This window comes from Diabrotica undecimpunctata, chromosome 3 (assembly GCF_040954645.1).
Source record: "Diabrotica undecimpunctata isolate CICGRU chromosome 3, icDiaUnde3, whole genome shotgun sequence".
Lineage (NCBI taxonomy): Eukaryota > Metazoa > Arthropoda > Insecta > Coleoptera > Chrysomelidae > Diabrotica > Diabrotica undecimpunctata.
Genome location: NC_092805.1, coordinates 166521465 through 166545906, shown reverse-complemented (window position 1 = coordinate 166545906; position 24442 = coordinate 166521465). Strand labels below are relative to the sequence as shown.

General features: G+C 33.5%; 1 protein-coding gene across 1 annotated transcript in view; it reads right to left on the bottom strand.

Moving 5' to 3' along the window:
• Positions 1-2902: 2902 nt before the first annotated feature.
• The window catches only part of LOC140437763 (interferon-inducible double-stranded RNA-dependent protein kinase activator A homolog), a 39634-nt gene continuing 18094 nt past the window's right edge, over positions 2903-24442 (bottom strand). Inside the window, exons 3-4 of the mRNA XM_072527474.1 lie at positions 20689-20857; positions 2903-14615 (exon numbers count right to left, since the gene is read on the bottom strand). Coding sequence (XP_072383575.1) covers positions 14412-14615; positions 20689-20857 — 373 coding nt within the window. The 3' untranslated portion in view covers positions 2903-14411. The remainder of the gene's footprint in view (positions 14616-20688; positions 20858-24442) is intronic.

Below are 24442 nucleotides of genomic sequence, written 5' to 3'. Positions count from 1 at the left end.
AACAAATGTTTCTATCAACTTCAAAATACAATGAAACCCAAATATGTGTCTAGCAATTCAAAAAATCTTTATTAAATCTTAAATTAATTATAAGAAACATAATCAGTAGTTTAGTTATTAGTGATGATTTGATTATCCGTAAGTCTTTTATCAAAATATACGGTTTCATCAAAATCTCACATAATTACGAATTTCAACCCAGTCATACAGTTTTATAAATTAAAAAGTGTTTAACAATAACTTGTTTTTTGGCTTATCTTTGATAAGTTAAAGACTTTATAATTAACACAGAGTCGTACCGACCCAATTACAATATAATGAAACGTAACAAGAAAATTAAAATAAAAAGTATTTAACAATTTTATCCGATGGCCGGTACTTCTGACTACAGGGGTACTGCAATGTTACCCGATCAACAAACACCATCTTACTCTACAATTACTCAACAGAAAGCAGCTACATTTCCTTCCAATGAACAAGCCATTATTATTCCAGCAGTAGTCACACTAAAACAAGAAGACTACTTTACAGCAATAGGATCACTCGTACAGCACAAAAATGTACTCTTTTCATCAAGAATTTCTAATAGCAGAATCTGCATCTACCTCTCCAGCAAAGAAGTTGTTGACACCTTTTTAACAGATCACGGAGGCATAAAATTAAGTCACTCCTGCTAATAGGTTACTGTTGTCCAATGTTTGTCTGACTATTCCTCATCACATCATCGAGAAATATCTTGCTGAGAAGGCTTTCATCTACTTTCACCGATGTCTTTCTTAAAAGCGGGAATCCAAGACCTTCAATATAGTCACGTCCTAAGCTTTCAGGTAGAGTAATTAAAGCTCCTACCAAATTAAACTTGTAAAATTTGTTTATTTTATTATTTTTTTTGCCTTTTTAAGCGGAGAAGATTGTTATGAAAGTACCTTTAGAAAAGAGGCCACTATGTTTTATGTTATGTTAGGTTATCTGTGTTATTGGGAGGTGGCTAATAAATAAGTTAGTTTAGTCTTATTTATTATATTACTATAAATATATAACATTAACATGCACCACTTAATTTTTTGTGGTCCTATCCGATAGTTTGGTTTATTTGCTTTGGTTTAACGATTATCTCTCTACATTGCCAAATTAGATGAGAATTTACCAGGCCATCAAAAATCTTAGCAAAGCAAGTAAAGATTCCAATCAAACCCCTCTATATTTTTTTATATTCTTTCTCAATATATAATCAGTTTATAACTTTCTTCGTCGTTTTCTGGTTTCCAGTTTCCATTGGTCTTGGTCATTCATTCATTCAGGTATTCTATTCCTCTCGTTTTTATATCCTTCTCTCCAACTTAATCTCGGTCTGCCCTTCTTTCGTCTTCCCTACGGTGTCCAGTTTAATACTTTGTTTGGAATTTTACTGTCATCCATTCTTTGTACGTGTCCGTACCATCTTAGTTTGTCGATTCTGATGTCCTCTGTTATTCTATGTTTAACGCCCATGATTTCTTGAATTCTTTCGTTTCTTACTCTGTATAATCTTGATGGCCGCTCTCCTCCAAGTATCCATTTTTGTTGCTTCCAAAGTCTTTCTCATTCAGTGGCCATATTTCGTTTCTATATTTATTTAAAGATTCTTTTAACAATGCTAATATAGATTCTGTTTATTTTCTCTCGAAATTGTTTTATCCCACAGTATGTATGCTATTCAATTACCGAATGACTTGTCTTCCCTGGTTATTTCTGTGTTTAATCTCTTCATCCAAATTGTCTTCATTGGTTATGCTTATGCCTAGATATTTTTATACATTTTGCAGTGATTTATTTGTTGGTGTTGCTCTTCCAAAATTAGATTTTGTTGTTATTTTCCTATACAAATGTATTATGTTTTTTGATATTTATTCTAAACCTCATTTTTGATATTCCTGAATAAGTTTGCGTGCCATATAGTCTAAATCTTTGTAGTCCGGAGCTAAGTCTATGACTATATCAAGTTCAAAGGCTTAAAAACTGGTATAATACAATTTTCTTTCCACATGGTAGGAAGAATACTTTTAGAAAATGACATATTATTTTCAATAAATATATTGAGGAAATTATCAGGACCTAAAACTCTTTTGGCACTGTATAGAACACTGATAGTCCCCGTTCTCACATATAGATCAGCGGCATGGACCCTAACCAAAACCGACGACTCTTCTCTATCGATTTTTGAAACAAAGGTATTATGCAAAATATTCGGAGCGGTCTGTGAAAACGGAAAATGGAGTAGATATAGCTCTGAACTGTAGAATATCTACAAGCATCAGTTTGGTAGAAAAGATATTACCATTATAATCAATCGAAACCGTCTGCAGTGATCACCCCTGGAATCGAACATGATAAAAAAGATTTTAACAGCGCAGCCGGTGGGAATAGTAAGACGAGGCAGACCAGAATAGGAGACGGTGTAACAGAGGATATTGAGATCGGTACTGCCCACTGGAAAACCCAAGCAAGGGACAATAGAATGGCGCAGAAAGCTTGAGAAAGTCAAGGCTCTTTGAGGGCTGTAGTACCGTGATGATATAAGGACCTAAAGTATATTTGATAGAAAGTAAAGAAAGTTTTATCATATTATGTTCCTAATAGTGTTAAGTTTGAACACATTATTTGTTAACAAACTTGAAACTGGATTAGCTCGCTCAGGGAATTTACTGTATAAGCATTAGATTTTAAGTATTTCTGTTGATGAAACTTTTTTTGAACCACTTTTCTGAGCTCATCATTATTATTGTTACTAACATAATTCCTTAATGAGTCTGCCTTTGAATCGGTCAAAGCTGGAAACTTATATGCATGCAACTATTTGAACTTGACGAGCTTTTTATATATTTGATGAGGAGAGGATGATTCGATTAACAAAAACAAAACAGACACAGAAAAATATTTATTTCAATAAAAAATACATAACCTACGTAAATAATATTGTCTTAGCGTATAATAAACGTTTTATAGTTATTAAATATACCAAAGGGGAGTATGCCACTATACTAAACAACAATATTAATAATAAACAAATGATAACACCGATCATAATAACAATTCATTTTCTGATTTAACAGGGTCGCAGTTTTTGTTGATAGATGCACATAAAGAATTGTAACAGATCAAAAAATTTATATTATATATTATGTTTTTACATTATCTATAGAATTATTTATCACCTTTATTGGTAAATACATTTTAATGCAAACAATCGATAAAATTTCTAACTTGACTAGACGTCAAGGAAGGGGATGAAAATGTAAAGACTTCAATAAGAGTTTTTTTTAACAAATCATCGAAATCTAAAAGAGCATAAACATTATTGTCTCGTGTTAGCGTGGGGAAGCATATTTGTTTTGATATATCGGGTCCGTATAATTGATAGTTAATCGAATTCACCCGTAATTTATAAAAAAAAACAATATTGTTGTTTATTTGTATTTAAATCAGTTTTTATCTTATTTTTAGATCAGTTTTATTGGAAGAGTAAAATATCCTAAATGCAATAAGAAAAAAAATTAGAAATAAAATAAAGAAAGCAATTGCAATAAGTGATTTTTGTAACAGAAGAAAAAGTTCTTAAATTCAGAGAATGAAAGCTCAAATGTCATTTGTAATTGAGCTTATGCTATCTGGTGTCAATTTTGTTGTATTTCGTTTTTGTTGTTGTATTCATAGACGTATATATCAGCAGTCTGTAGAACTTATCGACGACACCACCTTCGTCGTCGTTGTTAGTTGTGTCTCTATCTTACAAGTAAGAATAGCAGCGTCTCTTTTTATTCGGAAGAGAGCAAGTGGAGAGTTTATTTTAGCAAGAGAATGTTTTATCAGCTGAAGAAAAGTATGTTTTGCCATCTAAAATAAGTATGTTTTGCCAGTGTTTAATGCAGTCAAAGGATGCAGAGATTAAATAGTTATGGAACGCTTTAACTATCAAAAATTGTGACACACATACAATGAAATAAAGAGGACCTAGATTACACCCAGAAACAAAACAAACCCATGAAATCTCGAGAAAGAAAATGATGAAAAGAGTGAAATTTAAGGAGACAATTTCACTCCCGAAAATTAACAGTGTTTTGTGTCAAGAAGACGATGTTGCTTGTGTTTTTGCCTCGTGGTGATACAATAAATTTGAAAACTCATTATAAAACTCAGATCACGACAAGCTGACTAAAAATATTGTTTTGCTGCATTGGCTGTAAACAACTTAATCATGCTCCAAGCAGCTTTGATCTACGAACAATAATAAAAGTTTTGTTTCTGAATGTGACAATAAATGAGGCACATATATTTTCATTAAAGATTTTTTCGAGAAATTAGGAACCGACGAAAATACAAATTATCAAAGTAATTCTTGATGTATATTGCACAATTGTGGTGGCGATACTTTTTAATGTATCTTTTTAAAATACATGGTGCATTTATATTTTTTGGAATATTCGACCAATCGATCTACCTCTATCATTCTCAAGTGATCTTTTATTTTTTGACGTAATTTATTGATCAGAGCATTTTTAGAACAAAAAAAGAATGACAGTAAATGACATCCTTTTTTATCTAAATTGCTCCGTTCAATGACAGTATGTAGCATATAATTTGTTTAGAAACTGTATAAAAAAAAGTATAGATAAAATACGATTGCATTTTAACAGTGATTAATTTGACAGATGAATAGTTTTACACGGAAGAAAAAGTTCTTAAATTCGGAGAATGAAAGTTCAAATGTCATTTGTAACTGAGGTTATGTTGTCAATTTTGCTGTGTTTCGTTTTTGTTGTATTATTTAATTGCAAATATGAATTTACCAGCCCCTTCTCATATCAGTTGGCCCGCCTATGGAATTTGCAGTTTAAGTCGATTACCATAAACAAATTATACTCTGCATGTTTTATAAGTTTCATATTAAATAATATTCCATTTTATTAATATTTATTAAAAACATTACACTTATGGTGCTTTATTTATTTTCAAGAATAAAAAAAATTCACTAAACCCTGGCCACAGAATAAATAACAATCAGAATGCCCACTCTCAGATGCCTTTGAAGTGTGTCAGCACGCAATCGCCATATTTTAAACGAAAACGTAGACTCGGACTGAGAAATGTGTGACAAGCTACGACAGAACTGTAATTTAAATTTTTAGAGATTAATAATTTAGTAAATTTGAAATAATTTAATGTATTCTTCAACTAAAATTAAGAATAAACTAGTGTGCATATTATGTCTATCGATGCTGTAAATAAGTTAAACCGGATTAAATTTTGTATGTACATCAACTGGTTCCGTTTAAAACATGGCTGATTCCGTCTGTGCGAACGAGATCCGCGTACTTATCTTGACTAGCAGAGTGGGCATTCTGATTGTTTATTATTCGATCCCCTAGCTATGTCAACTACTTATGTCAACATACGTTGATTTTCCAAAAACCGGTTCTCGGTTTTTTTAATCCAATAGGTTACAACTTTGCACTTTCAGTTTGCTTCTGTATTTATAAAATAAAATAAAATTTGAATTATGGTTTTATTTGGAATAATTACTTGAGAATAATAATTATGATTGGGATCCAAAATAATACCTAACCTAATCCTAATCACCGTAAAAACCTAATAACCGATTTTTACTTTAAAAATAAAAAACCAGTTATAACCGGGACAAAAAAACAACCGATAAAACCGGTTATTGCGAAGTAAAAAAACCGGTTTTCGGTGAAAACCGGTAGGTTTTTCCTATCCCTACCCGAGAGGCCCACCTCAACTATAAAACTAAGTTTTATAGTTGAAAAAATTAATACGAATTGTTTTTAATAAAATTCATTTTATTTTAATTTATACTAAGGAAAAACCACTTTTAACATTAAAACAAAAGAAAAATAGACTAAGATGGTCAAAAGAGCATAAAGATTGGATTGTTAAGTTTATGTTTTATTCAAGTTTGATAAATTTTGGCAATTTTCGCTTATGAAATTTTGACAGTCACTCGACTGACGTCTCGTGATTTAACTGTCAAAATTTATTTCGCGAGAATCGCCTGGCAACAAACTTCCATACCAGTCGAAAATACTGCCGGCAAAATTTTCTCTCTTATGATATTATACAGATCGCGACATTGGTTTATTGACTATATACAACACAATGGCAATCACTGTGACATGTTACACGTTTCCACCTCTATATTCATTTCACAGTAGGTACGAATTGTAATTGTCAACTGTCACGGTAATTGTCACATTGACATTAAAAATTTCAAACTAAGTTCTGAAAGAATAAACAAATAATTAATAAAATGTATATTACGTTGTATACCGTCCAAGAAAAAGTGCAACTTGTAACATGGTACTTCAGGGTCATTCGATACGCGAAGTAATTGATTTATTTATTGTTGCCTTCGAAAATAGACCCCCACCAAATGTTACAACAGTTAAAAATACCATTAAACATTTTCAAACTTCGGGATGTGTAAACAGTTGTAAAAAGTGTCATGAAGGTAATGAACCACGCGTTAAACCTGTTGATGAGGAGCGTCAAAAGAGGGATATTGATATTTGTGCTTTTGTGGAAGCTAGTGAACCCTGCAATAGTGTACAAATTGCTACGGAAGTTAACGTGAATGCTCGAACTGTCCAGCGAGTTCTCAAAAGGAATGGGTATCATTGTTTTAAAATACAACTAACACAAGAACTGTTTCCGGTAGATAACTTTAGGAGGATGGAGTTTTGTGAAATTATGTTAGATAAACAGAATGAAAATGTACACTTTTTAAAAAATATTTTATTTTCTAACGAATCTTCATTTCCATTACATAGAAAAAACAATCCATCCGTTGCAAGGTATTATTCTCGGAAAAATAAGCACCTCAGTGTTGCAGTGCGAATACAGCAAGTTAAATGTTTGGACTGGGATGTTAGGCGACCATATTGTCGGTCCATATTTTATCGATGGAAACCAAAACGGGCCCAAATATTTACAACTTTTACAGAATGAGATCATTCCGGCAGTTCGACGCTGTTTGGAAAAGTATCAAGACTGATTTAATTATTTTATTTTTAATATTCAGAATATGACCTTATTTAGTTTTAAATCTTTTATTCAATCATAGTATATTAGCTAAGTATAATATGGCTTTAGTTCATCCTTTAAATTCTTGAACTCAAATTGGCTGATTAATTATTGTCAAGTTCTGAGAATTCACTTGTCTGAAAACAACATGTTTTTGGGAAACATTTATCAACCCAAACACTTCAGAGTCCTTAAGGAAACGTACCCATTCTTTGTGTAGAAAATTTAAAATGCCACTTTAAGCTTAATTTACGGCTATTCACGGAGGTCCTAAGAACAGAAGAACCACCCCAATGGATTCGCGTACATACATATTTTGTTTCGTATGATCGGCCACTTTACAACAACCTCTCATCGTGGACAGAAGCAAGCAAACCAGCATCGGGTGTGCATCCCATTTTTACCCTTAGACCTTAGACTCCGAGCGAGGCCCAACCACAGACAAAAGGTAAGTGAATCTCATATAGAATTGACAATAAGATATTAAATCTGCCAATTGTTATTTGAATTGCATTTTATTTTACATATCTATTTACGAACATTTGCTATTTTTCGCTAATATACTTACAAACAAATTATTTCATTTTTTCGTTATTATTATTTATCGATTATCATTTAACCAGCGACCTCATTAAGTTTTATACAAAACAGACGCCTTCCCGTTAATTTTCAGGTTTATTTCCAACAGGATGAGTGTTCGGCTCACAACTCTAGAGCAACTATTGACTTCCTTAATCAAACGTTTCATGATCGACTGATAAGTACACGTGGTACAATTAAATGGCCCGCTAGATCCTGTGACTTAGCGCCCAACGATTTCTTTTTTTGGGGTTTTCTCAAAGAAAACATTTATATACTTAAAAAAGCCAATGAAAGACCATGTTCAAGCCTACAATGAAAATCAAGGACTCTTTAATATCGGTGAAGGACAAACGCGGCCCATTAGCAACGGACCGGAGTATACAGAATACCATGCACATGTGGAATGGTATATGTGGGAACCAAGAAAAGACACACAAACACAAGGATAAACGAACATAAAAGCCATTGTCGTTTAGGGCATATCGACAAATCTGCCGTTGCCGAATACGCTTTGGGAAGCGGAGAACATCGGATAATGTTTGAAGAAACGCAGATGCTGGATAAAACATCACAGTACTACCCACGGTTGTATCGGGAAGCGGTAGAGATATATAAGCACCCAAATAATTTTAATCGGATAGAAGAAGGACTAAAAATCAACAAAACATGGATACCAATATTAAAATCCACAAAAACCCTTCCCGCAAAACACGAAGAAAGAAAAGCTACTACAATCGAGGACACGCCCCCTCACGCCGAAACCAGTGGAGGGGAGGCGAGTAAAAAATATAATATAATGCCAACCCTTAGTGTTAGCGAAACGTCGAGAACTAATCTCAGAAGACAACGGCCTAACAGCCCGAACAAACAGTTTAAATTACTCATTTTGTTGTTAGTTTGTTTACTGTGTTTGTTTTATTTAATTAACTGACTAATTCTACACAAACTATGTTTTGTCTTAAAAGGAAATAAAATATTTATTTATCTATATGAAGTACTAAAAAAACTAAGAATTCAGACAAAAATACATTATAAAGGTCCTGGAAGAAGAAAAATCTGTTGATTTTAGAACATGAAGACATGCTTTCTATATATTTTAATGGAAAATGTTTGTTACCGATTTTTTTATACAAAAACTACAATGCCACTGGAAATAAGTTGCTTCTACTTAGCAAAAATTCTTAAAATTGTTCTAAATTCACTATTTTTAGCATGTTCATTGTCGAGGTTCCAAGAATTTATGTTTCATTTGGAGTGTAACATAGGTTATCCTTATTTCATGGTTTGTGGTCACAATTTCTGGTAGTTAAAACTATTTGATCGTCATTGACTGCATAAAACACTGACAAAACCATAGACATACAAGTAGACTGAGCGTTGCAATACAGCGTCGTTCCCTCAGTGCGACAGAGAAAACTGACGAAAAGCACTCCATGCATCTCTGTCTAATGGGCCGGATTTATCGACCACGTGACCTAAATGACCAATGGGAAGAGAGAAATATGCAGAGAGTGCTTTGCGTCAGTTTTCTCCGTCGCATTGGGGGAACGGTAATGTATTGCAGCGATACAGAAAAAAAGAAATACAACAAAATTGACACCGTAACCTTAATTACTAATGACATTTGAGGTTTCATTAACTGATTTGGAGAATTTTATCTTCGGTGTAAAACTAGTCATCTGTCAAATCAATCACTATCAAAATCTTAGACAAGGAAAGAGAGGGGACGCGTAATCGTATGGAATTGACTGAAGCCTAAACCGGCACCAGAAAGGTTGCCAGGTCATATATATGTATACAGTGAACGGCTAAATTATGGAATATTATCATTATTTCAGGTCGATTTTTGTTATAAAATACCCATCTTATAACGTACATGGAGTAGGGATGACGTGACCGGTGTGGGTGTAGTGACATAACGGTTAATTTTTTTAAATAGAAATTGGTATAATACGACACCTCATTTGAAGGAGAATTTAATTCTCTATTTAACATTACATTTTTAACTAAAATATTTTTAAAGGGTACAAAAACATTTTTTTTTTAATTTAAATTCAACTAAATTACAGCTAATGATTTAATTCATAATGCACTTTAAAGTAACCAAATTATGCATAATAATTATTTTAAATTAAATGTTCGAAATGCCTTCCATCGGTTCCTGCCTTGACTTTCTGAAGTAAATACTTAAAAAAGCAAAAATAAGTAAAAATAATAATGGACACACAAAGTTATCTCATAAACACTGAAATTTTTTTTTGTCAAATGTTAATTCAAGCAAGTGACAGTGGATTAGTTAGTGTAATATTTATTGACGTAAATGTTTTGATTTTGTGAATTGTCATCAGTTGTCAATTGTAATTTTTACTTTTGAATACTAAATTATGGCTCACCTAAATAAAATACAACGCATAGAAATATTAATTCTTAGCGGATGCGGAGATAAAAAAAGAACACACAACAAGGTATGCAATTTATTCAACGCAAAATACCCAGACAGACCTATCAGCCAATCAACAGTAAGTAAAATAGTCCGAAAATTTGGAGAAACTGGGCACGTTAAACATACTCCAAACGTTGGGCGTCCTAAAATTAAAGACAATGTGAAACTTGATATTTTATTAAATGAACGTATATTAAAAAAAGAAAAATACCATCCCTACAAAATTCAACAAATCAGGAATTAAACGACGACGATCCCGATCGTCGGCTTCAATTTTCTGAAATTATGCAGGATTTATGTATCCGCAATCCACATTTCATCAATCAAATCCTTTTTTCCGATGAAGCCACATTTTTTTATACATGGTACCGTGAATCGTCAAAATTGCAGATATTGGGGTCAAGAAAACCCACATTGGATGACTGAGTCACACACGCAATATCCTCAGAAAGTAAATGTATGGGCAGGGATCATTAATGACAGAATCATTGGCCCTTTTTTCTTTGAAGAAAATCTAACAGGAGAACGTTATTTAACTTTTTTGAGAAATCAACTTATACCTGTCCTTGCCAATATGTATCCAAATGCCAATGATCCAAATTTACCAAGTGAAAATATCTGGTTTCAACAAGATGGAGCCCCTTCGCATTACGCACGTGAAGTACGTCAATTTTTAAATCACTGCTTTCCCAGGAGGTGGATCGGACGACGAGGTTTTATAGAGTGGCCAGCAAAGTCGCCAGATCTAATACCTCTAGACTTTTTTCTGTGGGGTTACATAAAATCAAAAGTTTATGTCAATAGACCCCAAAATTTACAGGACTTAAAAGATAGCACTAGGCATGAAATGAGTCTAATTACGCCAGAAGTCATCCGCAATGTACTTGATGAATGTGTCCGTAGATTCGCATATTGTCAAGAAACCGATGGATGGCATTTCGAACATTTAATTTAAAATAATTATTATGCATAATTTGGTTACTTTAAAGTACATTATGAATTAAATCATTAGTTGTAATTTAGTTGAATTTAAATTAAAAAAAATTGTTTTTGTACCCTTAAAAAATATTTTAGTTAAAAATGTAATGTCGTTAAATAGAAAATTAAATTCTCGTTTAAATTATTACATCACATTATACCGATTATCACACAGACCCATTATCACATTATACCGATTTCTATTTAAAAAAAATTAACGATTACGTCACTACAACTACACCGGTGACATCATCCCTACTCCATGTACGTTATAACATGGGTATTTTATAACAAAAATTTACCTGTTTCGGGATTTCCCTCACATCTCGACGGTTCTCGAAATAATGATAATATTCCATAATTTAGCCGTTCACTGTTATAATGGATATATATCAATAGATTTTTTTCAAAATTTATAATTGAACACTGACATAATGATCACTTTTTGAACATGACTTTATCATTACATATTTTTTAGTAGATCGATATAGTGTTTCAGTAAATTAGCAAATTGAAGTTAATATCAGTAGATCTACTGAAAAATTAGTAGACCTGATAACCCCTCGAGAGGTAGTAATGGGCCAAGGTTAGTAGATGTTAAGTAGGTTGTCTCGTAACTATGTGGGCGAAGCGAGGGGAAGGCAGAATGCTTACGTCACTCATACGACAAAGTCAAATTTGACAGTTGTCTGCACGTCTGAGTTTAAGTTCACGTTTGTTGTTGTCTCTATTCTATAGTATCATTAGTTCGTTTATTTGTTTAGTTATTGTTTAGTTTTTATTTTTAAGTATAGGTATAAGGACAATATTATTTATAGAGACTTATTATTTAGTTATTTGTGTACATAAACACTTGTGAAGTGTGTTTTCGTAGCCGTGATATCAAGTTTTATCATAACAATTATATGTAGTTTTGTACGTTATAATAATGATATATTTTTTAGATGAGATAAGTACACTCGCGATCATAAAATCCGCGTCACCTTGAAAATCACCGATATTTCATTTTTAACGAGCTTAATCGTAAATAATAATAACACAAATACAAACTAATGTATGTTTCTGGGAATTGTTGTCGGCTTAGCGGTTTCCTGTGCAACAAAGAATTTCAATAGTGCCGATTTCGCGGGAAAGCGCACACTTCCCAAAATGAACGGTACCTGTAGCTGCCGCTTGTTTTAAATGTCTCATTTGTACTTCGACTTTCTGTTCAAACGCAATGAACAAACGTTTATTATTGCCACCATTAGTGTTTATTAGTGCCATTATTAGTGTTTATTATTGTTTATTTTTTGCCAAAAATACCCTTGACTGTTGTTGAAACGGCACAAATTGTTGCGCTTGTGAAAGACGGTCACACTCAACGGCAAGTCGCAAGAACTGTTGGCGTAAGCCTTTCTACGGTTCAACGAGTGCTTTAACGCTTTCAGGAGAAGGGTTTGCTATCCAGACGACCTGGCTCTGGACGAAGAAGAATGACCACGGTACGAGATGACCGTTTTCTTGTGTTTCAGGCTTTACGAAACCGGACCTCAACTGCGATTATGCATCGAAATCGTCTACAGGAAGTACGAAATCGCAATGTTAGCATTGCAACAGTCAGGAGAAGATTTAGTTCATTTGGACTATCTTCTCGGGTAATGGCTACAGGACCGCCACTTCGCCTGGCGCATCGAGTTGCACGACTAACTTTTGCTCGACAATATGCGCATTTGGGAATTAACGATTGAAGCAAAGAGTTATTCTCAGATGAATCCCGTTTCTGCCTAACTGGATCCGATGGACGTGTAAGAGTTTGGAGGAGAACCGGTGAATAATTTTCACAAGCTTGCATTGCTCCAAGAATGCCATTTGGTGGAGGCTCAGTCATGGCTTGGTGAGGTGTATCTTTCGACTTCCGCACAGAATTACCCTTCATCGAAAATGGGTCCTTAACTGCACGAAGGGACATTACGGAGATTCTGGAAGAACATGTTATGCATACCATGGCAAGGCTTTGTGAAAACGTCGTTTTTATGCAGAACAACGCGCGAACGCACGTTGCCACGATCAGTATGCAATACTTGGACGAGGTTGGAATTACGAGGTTACCCTGGCCAGCTAGGTCTCCGGACCTGAATCCCATCGAACATATCTGGGACGATTTGAAAAAGCGTATTCAACCCCTAACATCTCCTCCTAACAACGGACAGGAGCTTAAGGATCTGTTAGTGAGAGAGTGGAATAACATACCACAACATGTAATCCGGAGAAAAATTGAGAGTATGTCCCGTCGTCTGCAAGAGGTCATTAGAGCAAGTGGAGGCAATACACGATATTAGTCATTGAAATTTCACTGATTTTTTACCACGTTCTGTATTTTCCATTTTTTTCGTATGCCTGTTTTATCAACAATTTGGATTGTTTTCTGCTTTTTCAATAAAAACAATAAAAAACCGTTTTTTTTCTTTTAAAACAAACATTGATGACAAATAAAAAATACGTTAGAATAAAAAAAGGTTATTACTGCACCAGAGGCAAAAATATTCCAAAAACTTGAAATTTTCAAGGTGACCCGGATTTTATGATCGCGAGTGTATATATAGCTTGAAGATTTGTGCTTGAAGGACTAATCATTTTTTGTATTTTAATCTAATAATAAATTATTTATATTACCTATTGGTTTTTTTTTGCCTACCACTAGATATGATAAAAATGCTGCAAATTCCAGGAAAAACATAATAAGTAAGTTCCTACATATTTAGTATTTTTGCTTTTGAACTTTTTCTACTGTTTTTTTGGGTTTTTGTGCGAAATAAACTGTTATCTCCATTTAAAACACACAATATTATCACTATAATCAATTCTATTTTTTGTCATCAGACTATTGATTTTAGAAAAAAAAAATTGATATAATTACTAATATAAGAACCACTTAACATCCCTATACCCAAGAAAATCCCAAAATATATTGCAAAACCTAAGTTTTTGAACCTTATATTAGCATTGAAGCTTATGGCAATTTTAAAAGTGTCGTATGGGTGACGTATTCCCGCCTTTAAAAAGCGAGCATTTGATTGGTCTATAGTTACGAGACAACCTACTTAAATATCTACTAACCTTGGTAATGGGCAACGTACAGGCACCAAAACATGGCGGACACATCGAAACTGGCTTCACTTTTCGAAGGTTTATTAAATGAGCGTTACCTGTCCTCTCTCTTTGCTTGTCTAACATCAAAATGCTATTATTGCTCTCTCATAAATAGGGATGTAATATACAATTAAACCGTAATAGACAATGAGGATCACATGTAAAAAGTTACTGAATAATAATCATCCATCCGTACTTATCAAATCTCGGAAAAAAATATAAGATCTGCCTCTGCGAGTAAGTCTTTTTCTGCTTCTTTCCTGGTGTCACCGCGACCTAGTACCGTAGCTCTATCGCCTATTTGCAATGCCAATATAAAAGGATTAGTATGAAGTACGACTGGATTATATTTATGACCGGCGAGCTTTAATTTTTCTAAAACATCTTCTTCTTTAACTTCAACCTGAAAAATGTCAAATTTAATAATATTAATAAAAAAACTATTATTTATTTGCAAAAAACTGATTAATGAATTGAAAAAGTGTGTAAAAGTATTTAATTCATAGCAGAGCGCTTTCGGCTTACATTTTCAGAGCTATGGCCAAATTAAAAAAAAAATATCATTACAAAAGAGAGAACCCATCATTTAAAACGAACAATTTCAAAAAAAAAATTGAAAAAGCTTTCAAAAGTCATTAGAAATACAGTTAAAAACACATTAAAAGTTCAGTTATGGTATGGTACAAGAAGTATATTATAAAGAATGCCATCTATCTATAGTATTTTTCACATAAAAATGCGTGCACGTCTTTCAAGATTTACGACGTCAGAACTCCACAGCGTTGCCAAAACATCAGAATAGTTAGTAAGTGAGGAATTTTTAAAATGTCAACTATTTGTCAAACTATTATATAACAGTAAATACACTTAGTTTTAATATTACTGCAACACACTTAAATACATAAGAAAACATTTTAATACAAAATTAGATATTCTAAATTTTAAACTTACCACTTTTAAAGCATTAAAAACGTCCCGCCATTATTTCTTGTTCAAAATAATCTATCATATATGAAAGCGTATCAGCTTTCTACAGACTATTTAGTTGTTTTGGCATAGCACAATCACAATACAAAACAATAATTAGTTTTTAACGCTATTAATTTAAATTTAATATGTATTTATAAATACAGTTTATTAATATATAATATAGTATGATCAAATTGTGTAAGAAATCAAAACATAAACAAAATTCTTACTCTAAAAAAGCGGCAACACTTTAAACAATTTTACCACATGCTGAACTGTCAAAAAATTTGAAGTATTCCCGTACCAGTTGCGTACAATTGTCTAATATATTTAATTAAAATTATTATTTTGCGGAATATTAGACTTAAGAATTATTTCATAAAATTTATATTATTAATAATAACAAATGTTTTTGGTTATTTAATCAATATAATTCTAAAATTCCCAATATAATGATGATTACATTTTTCTGATTATTATACCATGTTGACGTCTATGAAAGATCGAGCAGTTCCGTATGGATTTCGTATTATTAGCTGTGTTAGCAAGGATGCGTCTTGTCTCCGACGCTTTTCAACGTGTACTCACAGGTCATATTCAGAAAAGCCTTATGGGAAAGAAAAGAGGGAATAAGAATTGGTGGAGAAATCATAAACACCATGAGATTTGCAGATGACACGGTAATTATGGCTGAGAGTATAGAAGAACTACAAACTTTACTAGATGCAATAAATAGTGAATGCATTCAAATGGGACTTGACATCAACACAGATAAGACCAAATTTATGATAGTATCAAGGAGTCCAATAAATAATGAACAACTAACTCTTGGTGGACAGCAAATAGAGAGAGTGACAAAATATAAATATCTGGGAGCTTACATCAACACAGAATTAGATCCAGACCAAGAGATCCGGGTACGAATAGAAATGGCAAGGGCAGCGTTCTTAAAATTCAAACAATTGTTCTGTGACAAAAATCTGAATACTGCGCTGAGACTGAGGTTTGTTGAATGTTACGTCTGGTCGCAACTATTGTACGGGGTAGAAACATGGACACTAAAAGCGCAAATAGTTAAAAAGATTGAAGCCTTTGAACTTTGGATATACCGGAGAATGTTAAGAATTCCATGGACTGCCAGGGTCACCAATGAGGAAGTGCTGAGAAGGATGGGACGAGACAAAAAATTGTTGAGAACGATAAAAGTACGCAAGACTGCATACCTTGGACACATACTAAGAAATAATAAATATAGTCTTCTGCAGGTCATCATGCAGGGTAGAGTCGATGGCAAAAAGGGAATAGGTAGAAAGAGGAAGTCATGGCTGCGAAATATTCGAGACTGGACAAACATGACTGTAGACGAATTATTCCACGTTGCAAAAGACAGAGAAGCTTTTAAAAATGTGGTCGCCAACCTCCGTTAATGGGGACGGCATAGGAAGAAGAAGAAGCTGTGTTAGGAAAATTTGAACTCTAACGTTGACGTTCTGGAAATTTTAAATATAAGTGACGTCACTTTTTATAAATTGTGACGTGCACGCATTTTTATATGAAAAATACTATATTTAAAAACCTAAATTGTTTGCCAGGTACGATAACTCTTAGCGCCACCTAGTAAAGAAATCTGAACTACCAACCATATTTTGTTCTTGAAACGATACGGTTAATTTATTACAATTCATTCTACAAATTGATGATTCAAATACTTTTTGAATGTTTTGTGGTGAAGGTAGTTCGCCAGATCGTGATGTGTGATACATCATTGGAAGGAGAGGGGGTAGCAAATATGTTGAGACACAAAAAACACACATGGCGGCATTGCCAAAAGGACGTTACATCATATCTCCACTGTTATTGGTCCGATTGGAGCGTGTGATGAGTTAAATGGTGGGGAGGATATAACGAGTATATTAAGATAGAAAAAACAAACAAGGCGACTACTAAAATAGCACTGCACAGTATCTTCATTATTATAGAACGTATAGAGACAGAATCGACAACTGGAGGAATAGGTTTATTAGTACACAAAAAATTACAGAAAAATATATAGCGACATACGAGATATCACATGACACTATGGCTGATAATAAATACATGATAAGGTAAATTTGATTTATTGACCTGAAAAAGGCCTCTGACTGAGTATAAAATAAACAACTAGTCCACAACTAGCGCCATCAAAATATATATACAGGATATAATAAATCGAACCACATGCACTTGTAAGAAAAAAAAAAATGATCATTGCGAACTCTTTTCGAAAGAAATGGAATATCATTTTTATAACTTAATATAAATGTAAAGGAAGTTCGAAAAATACTTGAAAACCTGAAGAACAATTACCAACATTAATTAATAAAATTATACAGCAAAATAAAATACCGAAAGAAATGGTACGAACGAGCGAACTAATTCTACTATTCAAAAAAGAAGGAGATAAAAAACAGCCAGACGACTACAGAGGTATTTTTTTTTATTTAGGCAGCCTCATCAACCATATTGGTTATTAGCACGTGAATGTAATGTAAACAATAATAATTACAAATAACAAATAAATAACATACTTATATGTGGTTCAATATGTTACAGTCTCTTAAAAATTTCACGATATTTTCACTGGTACCCTCACTAAAAATATCTCTTATAACTGATGGAATTTTATTAGTTAGTCTTTCAGCACTATATATGGGACAGTCCGTTAATACGTGTTCCACTGTTAATGGCACGTCACAACTCGTACATTTTGGTTGAGGTTCCTTCTTCATGAGATATTCATGTGTGAGTTTGCTGTGTCCTAATCGGAGTCTGGTTTAATTTCTTTTAACTTTGAGGATTTTTCTTCCCAACATTTAGTCCAATTAAATATCAGCTTTTGTTTAAAGTACGGATTGAGATCTTCTGCTAATGGTTTTATTATCGGTCTGATATTTGGGGAATTTGCTATTTCTCGAGCATTTTTATCAGCTAGTTCGTTTCCTTTAATGCCTATATGTGATGGTACCCACACGAAGACGACTAATGTTTTGTTTTCCATCTGCTGCATCTTGTTTTTAATTAATTTAGCAATCGGGTTGCAAGTGTACATTTTTGACAGTATATGGAGGGAATTGATTGACTCAGTAATAATAAGGAATTTATCTGGTTTGGCTGTTTGTATGTGATTTAAGTCCGCTTTACATTTACGAGTACTCGGATCCGAGTTACTTTACTCGGAGTGCAACTCGGAAGTATAAAAGTCTACACGGAGCCTCTTGTCACTCAGATCCGAGCTCGGATTGAAGTTGAACGCAAACCGAGTAGCAGTACGAGTTCCTGTCAGTTGCTGTACAAGTGAGCGTCAAAGTGGTGGAAATTCCAAATTAAAAATGGCGGAACTAAGATTTTCTGCAGATCAAATGGATCAATTTATCGATCTTTACGGTTCTTTTGAATGTTTATGGAATGTGAAACTGAAGGAGTATCGGGACATTATCAAAAGAAATAAGGCGTATGAGACTATTGCGGATATGACCATTACCACTTACCACATTTATTTTTCTCCTTTAAAATGTTTAATAACACTAATGCAACAGCAGCTCGTTTCTTTCTTGATGGCGCCATTTTTAAATTCTCTTTGACACAACTCTGATCGCTCGGATTTAATGTAAACGATCGCAGTTCTACTCATAACTCAAATCCGAGCTACTTGGATCCGAGTACTCGTAAATGTAAAGTCCGCATTAGAGCTCTGTATATTGCATACAATTCCCCAGTTATCACAGTGAATTCTGTGGACAATTTGAAACTTTTTATTATGTCTCTTATAACAAATGATAATCCTACACCAGAAGTTGTTTTATATGCATCTGTGTAAACTTGGATATATTCAGGGAAAGAAGAAAGTTCTATTATAATTGCTTATAAATATTTGTGGATTAGTTTCAGATTTATGATATGATGATAGTAGGTATCTATATAGGTATCTAAGGTATCATCAAAACTCTGGCGGAGCGGGCGAAGAGAATTTGTGAACCACAGCATCTGCAAAGTGAACTTCTTCAGATTGAAAAAGCGCTCACCTCTAATGGTTATACCAGAAGAGAAATACATAAAGCGATGAACAACGTCTCTAGAAGAAAGGACGAAGAAACAGAATGTATAGACAAAGCGTTCTTGCCCTATATATCGGGGGTAACGGACATAATTGGGCGAATACTTAAAAAAAGCCAATGTAAAGACCATTTTCAAGCCTACAAAGAGAATCAAGAACTGTTTAAGATCGGTGAAGGACAAACGCGACCCATTAGCAACGGCCGGAGATACCGAATACCATGCACATGTGGAATGGTATATTTGGGAACCCCGAAAAGACACACAAACACAAGGATAAACGAACATAAAAGCCATTGTCGTTTAGGATATATCGACAAATCTGCCGTTGCCGAACACGCTTTGGGAAGCGGAGAACATCGGATACTGTTTGAAGAAAGGCAGATGCTGGATAAAACATCACAGTACTACCCACGGTTGTATCGGGAAGCGGTGGAGATATATAAGCACCTAAATAATTTTAATCGGATAGAAGAAGGACTAAAAATCAACAAAACATGGATACCAATATTAAAATCCACAAAAACCCTTCCCGCAAAACACGAAGAAAAAAAGCTACTACAAACGACGACACGCCCCTCGCGCCGAAACCAGTGGAGGGGAGGCGAGTAGAAAATATAATATGATGCCAACCCTAACTAACTACTGTGACTCGCACACTACGCTACTGAAAATTATAGAAACGAGTCATTTCTTGCCTGGACGAGTAGCTTTGTTATAGGGTGTTTAAATTTGAACCTTTATATGATATTATTGAGTGTTATTATTGCGTTAAAAATGTCACTTACTCGAAAAAATTATTAAGATAACACAATCTGTTTGTGTTCTACATAATTATGTACGAAAACGGGAAGGAATACCATATAATGTATCATTTCAAGCCTTTTCGGTAATATCTTTACGCGAATATTCATTTAACATAGGCAGGGATGTTTTTTCACTTCTTGCACTAATTTTATATTAAACGACTGTTCTACCAATTTCGCCATTTCTCGAGTAAACTTTAAAAATATCACAACAAACTAGAAACTAGTTCCCAAGCGACCTGCACGTCCAGTTTGCTGTCGACTGATCACTGATGCATTAGAGATCGGTTAATAACTAGTAGCGCTGTCTGCGGATGCTCATTATAATACATGGACAGTAACTAATAAGCAACTGATTGGTAACTAAAGTTACCAACTGGTTTCTTTTTAGTAGCTTCATGTGCGGACGGCCTTAGTGTTGGCGAAACGTCGAGAACTAATCTCAGAAGACAATGGCCTAACAGCCCGAACAAACAGTTTGACAAGTTAAACGATGGCCGTGAAAGCCTAACGCATTTTATCAGTTTATCCATACATCAAAGACAACTAACATGCCAGCTTGTGCAAAAAAATTAAAAAACAAGAAATGTTATTCAAATACTTGTTTACCTGGAATTTGGGGAAAATAATTTCTGATTCTATTGCCTGACATTTTGATTCTTCTTCCTTTTTTATACCATCGTAAACATATAATATTTTTTGTTTGTAGGAAGGGTCATCTAAAACTAGTGAATTATTCAAACGGCTACTTAGTGCATTAACATTCGCTGAATCAAGTCTAAAATGGAGAATACATTTGTAAAAGTTTAATCACAAAAACTTAAAAATAATTTATAGTTTCAAAATCGTGAGCACGGAGTTCTCAGAAATGGCAGCGGCCATCGCTTGTTGGATAGACTGATATTAAGTCAGTAACGAACGACAGACAATTACGTGACACGTTGTGTCACGATCACATGACATCTCGTGAATGGACCGCCGGAGTGTGACGTCACAGTTGTCATATTGTTATTATTACTTTCCAAACAAAAGTTGAAATGACCAATCTCAAGACTTTTTAATTTCTATAAAGTTAACATTTTGCTTCCTCTGCTGCTTTTTCTTTTAAGTATAGTGTTTTTTACGATAATACCATCATAATTCAGTGTTCTATTTCTATGAAATATAGTTTAAAAATTTAAATTAAAGACATTCTAACCTTACTTTATTGATACATGCATTTTATTGCTATTTTTATAAAACAACATGCTTTATTATTTACACAACCTTGTAAAATTGTTGTAGTAACTATCAGAATACTTAGATATTGCAAAAACTGGAAAGATTCTGTAAAAAAATTAAAAAATAACGAAAAATACAAATTATTCACACTAAACAAGGTTTGTTTGGAAAGTGAAACTGACAGATGTCAATAAAATCTACGTCATCACTCCTGTGGTCCATACAGAAATGGTAACGGTGACACTGCATAAAATCGATAGTTCGTATAATTCGTAACATCAACATTTAGTTTTTAGCAAATTTAGCATTACTGGATGTAGAAAATGCATTTTGCATACTTCTCTACACTAAAGTGGAACTCTTGTTAAGACTCCTTTTTAAATATATTTCACAAATAGTTTTGCATTTATTTTTGTTAATATGACAAGTAATTTTTTTTATTTTTTATCCTGTTAAGTCATAATTCAGTAGTAACTTTAGACCGGCCCTATAAAATAGCTTATTTTTCAAAAAATCTTAATTCAAACAGGATAAGACCCACCCTCAAGTTCAGTAACATTTAAACGAATTTTAATAAATAATAAAAAAGTTATTAACGATATTCAAAAACAGCGATTTTGTTGTTCATTTTGCAATAACTTTTTTGTTTATTAACCGATTTTAATTTAGCATATCTCATTTTGTGTATATTTTTTTTGTCCAAAAAAGTTGTTTGTTGAAAATCTCTTAATGGACAAGCTTTTAATTTACGAGCAAAATAATCACTTTGACGTTTTGATTATTTATTTAAGAATAGTTGCACTAAAAAATTGATTAATCCCTAGATGAGAGTCTTTTTGTATTATCTCATACTGCACTATCAAACCCGTCTATGAAGTTTTGTCGAGTAAAAATCTAGCTTAATCGGCCTAACTAACGAAACTAACATTCATACTCACAGATATTACAATCAGAATCCAGAACGACAACCCAACTTCCTTTAGTTGCAAAAACGGATTAAGACAAAGTAACGGACTATTGTGTCCCTTTGCACTGGAAAATAGTATTCGTAACAAATCTGTTGAATATGCAAACGATATTGATATAATCACCAGATCCACAGAATTCCTGACAGAAGATTTTACAAGAGCGTCTGCACTGAAAACGGGAATACAAGAAATGGCCAAAAAACGAAATTATCTCCAAGTTTGGTCTCCATCATAGCTATTTTAATTTTATTGGCCACGCTTCTGAATAATTCTAATGAGCTGCAACCGAACCACTCTCTCAAATTTCTTAGCCAGGATATTTTACGTCGTCCTGGGTTTCTCTTCCCTTGCATAATTAACCTAAGTAATACGTACTTCTCGCCCCTCATTATATGACCCAGATATTGAATCTTTCTAATTTTAACAGTTTTTATGACTTCACATTCTTTCTTCATTCTTTGTAACACCTCTATATTAGTTACTTTTTCAGTCCACGATATTCTGTGGATTCTCCTGTAGTACCACATCTCAAAGGAGTTTAATTTTTTGATTTCAGACTGTTTTATTAACCACGCTTCCATGCCGTATAGTAAAGAAGAAAAAACGTAACAACGTAACATTCTTGTGCGGATCTCTAGATTAAGGTTACGGTTGCAAAGTAAGTTCTTCAATTTTATGAACGTGTTTCTTGCCATTTCTATTCTAAATCTGATTTCTTTTGTTTGATCTCCATCTTCGGTTAGCCACGTTCCTAAATATTTATATGTTGTTACTCTTTCGATCGTTGTATTATTGATGATCAGGTTATCTACATTTTGTGGTTTTTTTTGAGAATATCATTGATTTCGTTTTCTTGAGATTCATTTGCAGTCCGTACCTTTCACATGCATTGTATACATGTATTATGTACTGTAGATCTTCCATGTCACTTGCAAATATGACCGTATCGTCCGCATATCTAATATTATTAATGCTATTTCCGTTGACCAAAATACCTTCCACAATATTCAATAACGCTTCTTGAAATATCACTTCACTGTAGACGTTGAATATATAATCAGACACATAGACCAATAATTGACGATATGGAGTTCAAAGGTATGTAAACCTTAGCCCTTAATTTGGATTTGTATCTTATAGACTACGTCATTTTCAGATATTCAAATTGTCTATTGTTTATTAATTGTGTTGCCTATACGTCTGCTAAACTCAGAAAGTAATAGTACTGCTATCTATAGTGATCATTCAAAGTTAGTCACAATTGTTTATGAGATGGTTGCCTAGTGAACGTCGATTAGAAAAAGACTGGTAAGTTTTATTCAGTATTAAGTAGTGTAAAATTAAGCATTTTGTTTTAATACAGGAGGTGAAGTTGTAGTAGGATGATGTGTTGTGATCATATTTATACATAAATATCCAAAAGTGACAATACCGAACCATTTTCAAAGCTGTATCCTATAATCTACTTTGCCAAAGATACAGCATAAAGGAGCATTTTTGTTTTGTATCCAATAATCTAATTTGTCAAAGATATAGCTTAATGGAACTTTTTTGTTCTGTATCTTATAGTTAACTTTGCCATATATTCAGTATTGTGAAATATTTTTGTTTTGTATCTATCCCACACTTCATTTCCAATTACATCAGTAGAATTTGTTTTAATGAAACGTTTCAAAATGAATTCATTTAGTTGTATGAGTATAGTGTTTCCTTGGTTTCAGCGAAATACCAATATGACATCATCAATGTCCGAAAAAATTTTGGCATTACTTCCACCACCTTCATGTGATATGGATAATTCGAGCGATGAAGAAAATGAAAGTTATACTAAACCATCTAGAACTCAAAGTTCTAAAAACGATGAAAGTTCTGAAGTCGAAAGTTTACCTTCTGAAGTTTAAGAGATTTTTGATACATTATCGGATACAGATTCAGTATCCGAAACTGAACATTCAAAACCAGAGCTATCAACATATCAGTCTGCTTATAGTACGCCTAAATCTACTTGCAGTATAGCTAAATCTGCTTTGAGTCCTCTAAAAACACGATCACAACATCAGATACCTGGACCATCGTAAAGAGATTAAAGAAAATACTAACCAACCTAAAGGCAAACTACAAAGTAAACGCACGAAACGACAGAATTTGATTGATTACCACTGGACGAAAGAAGA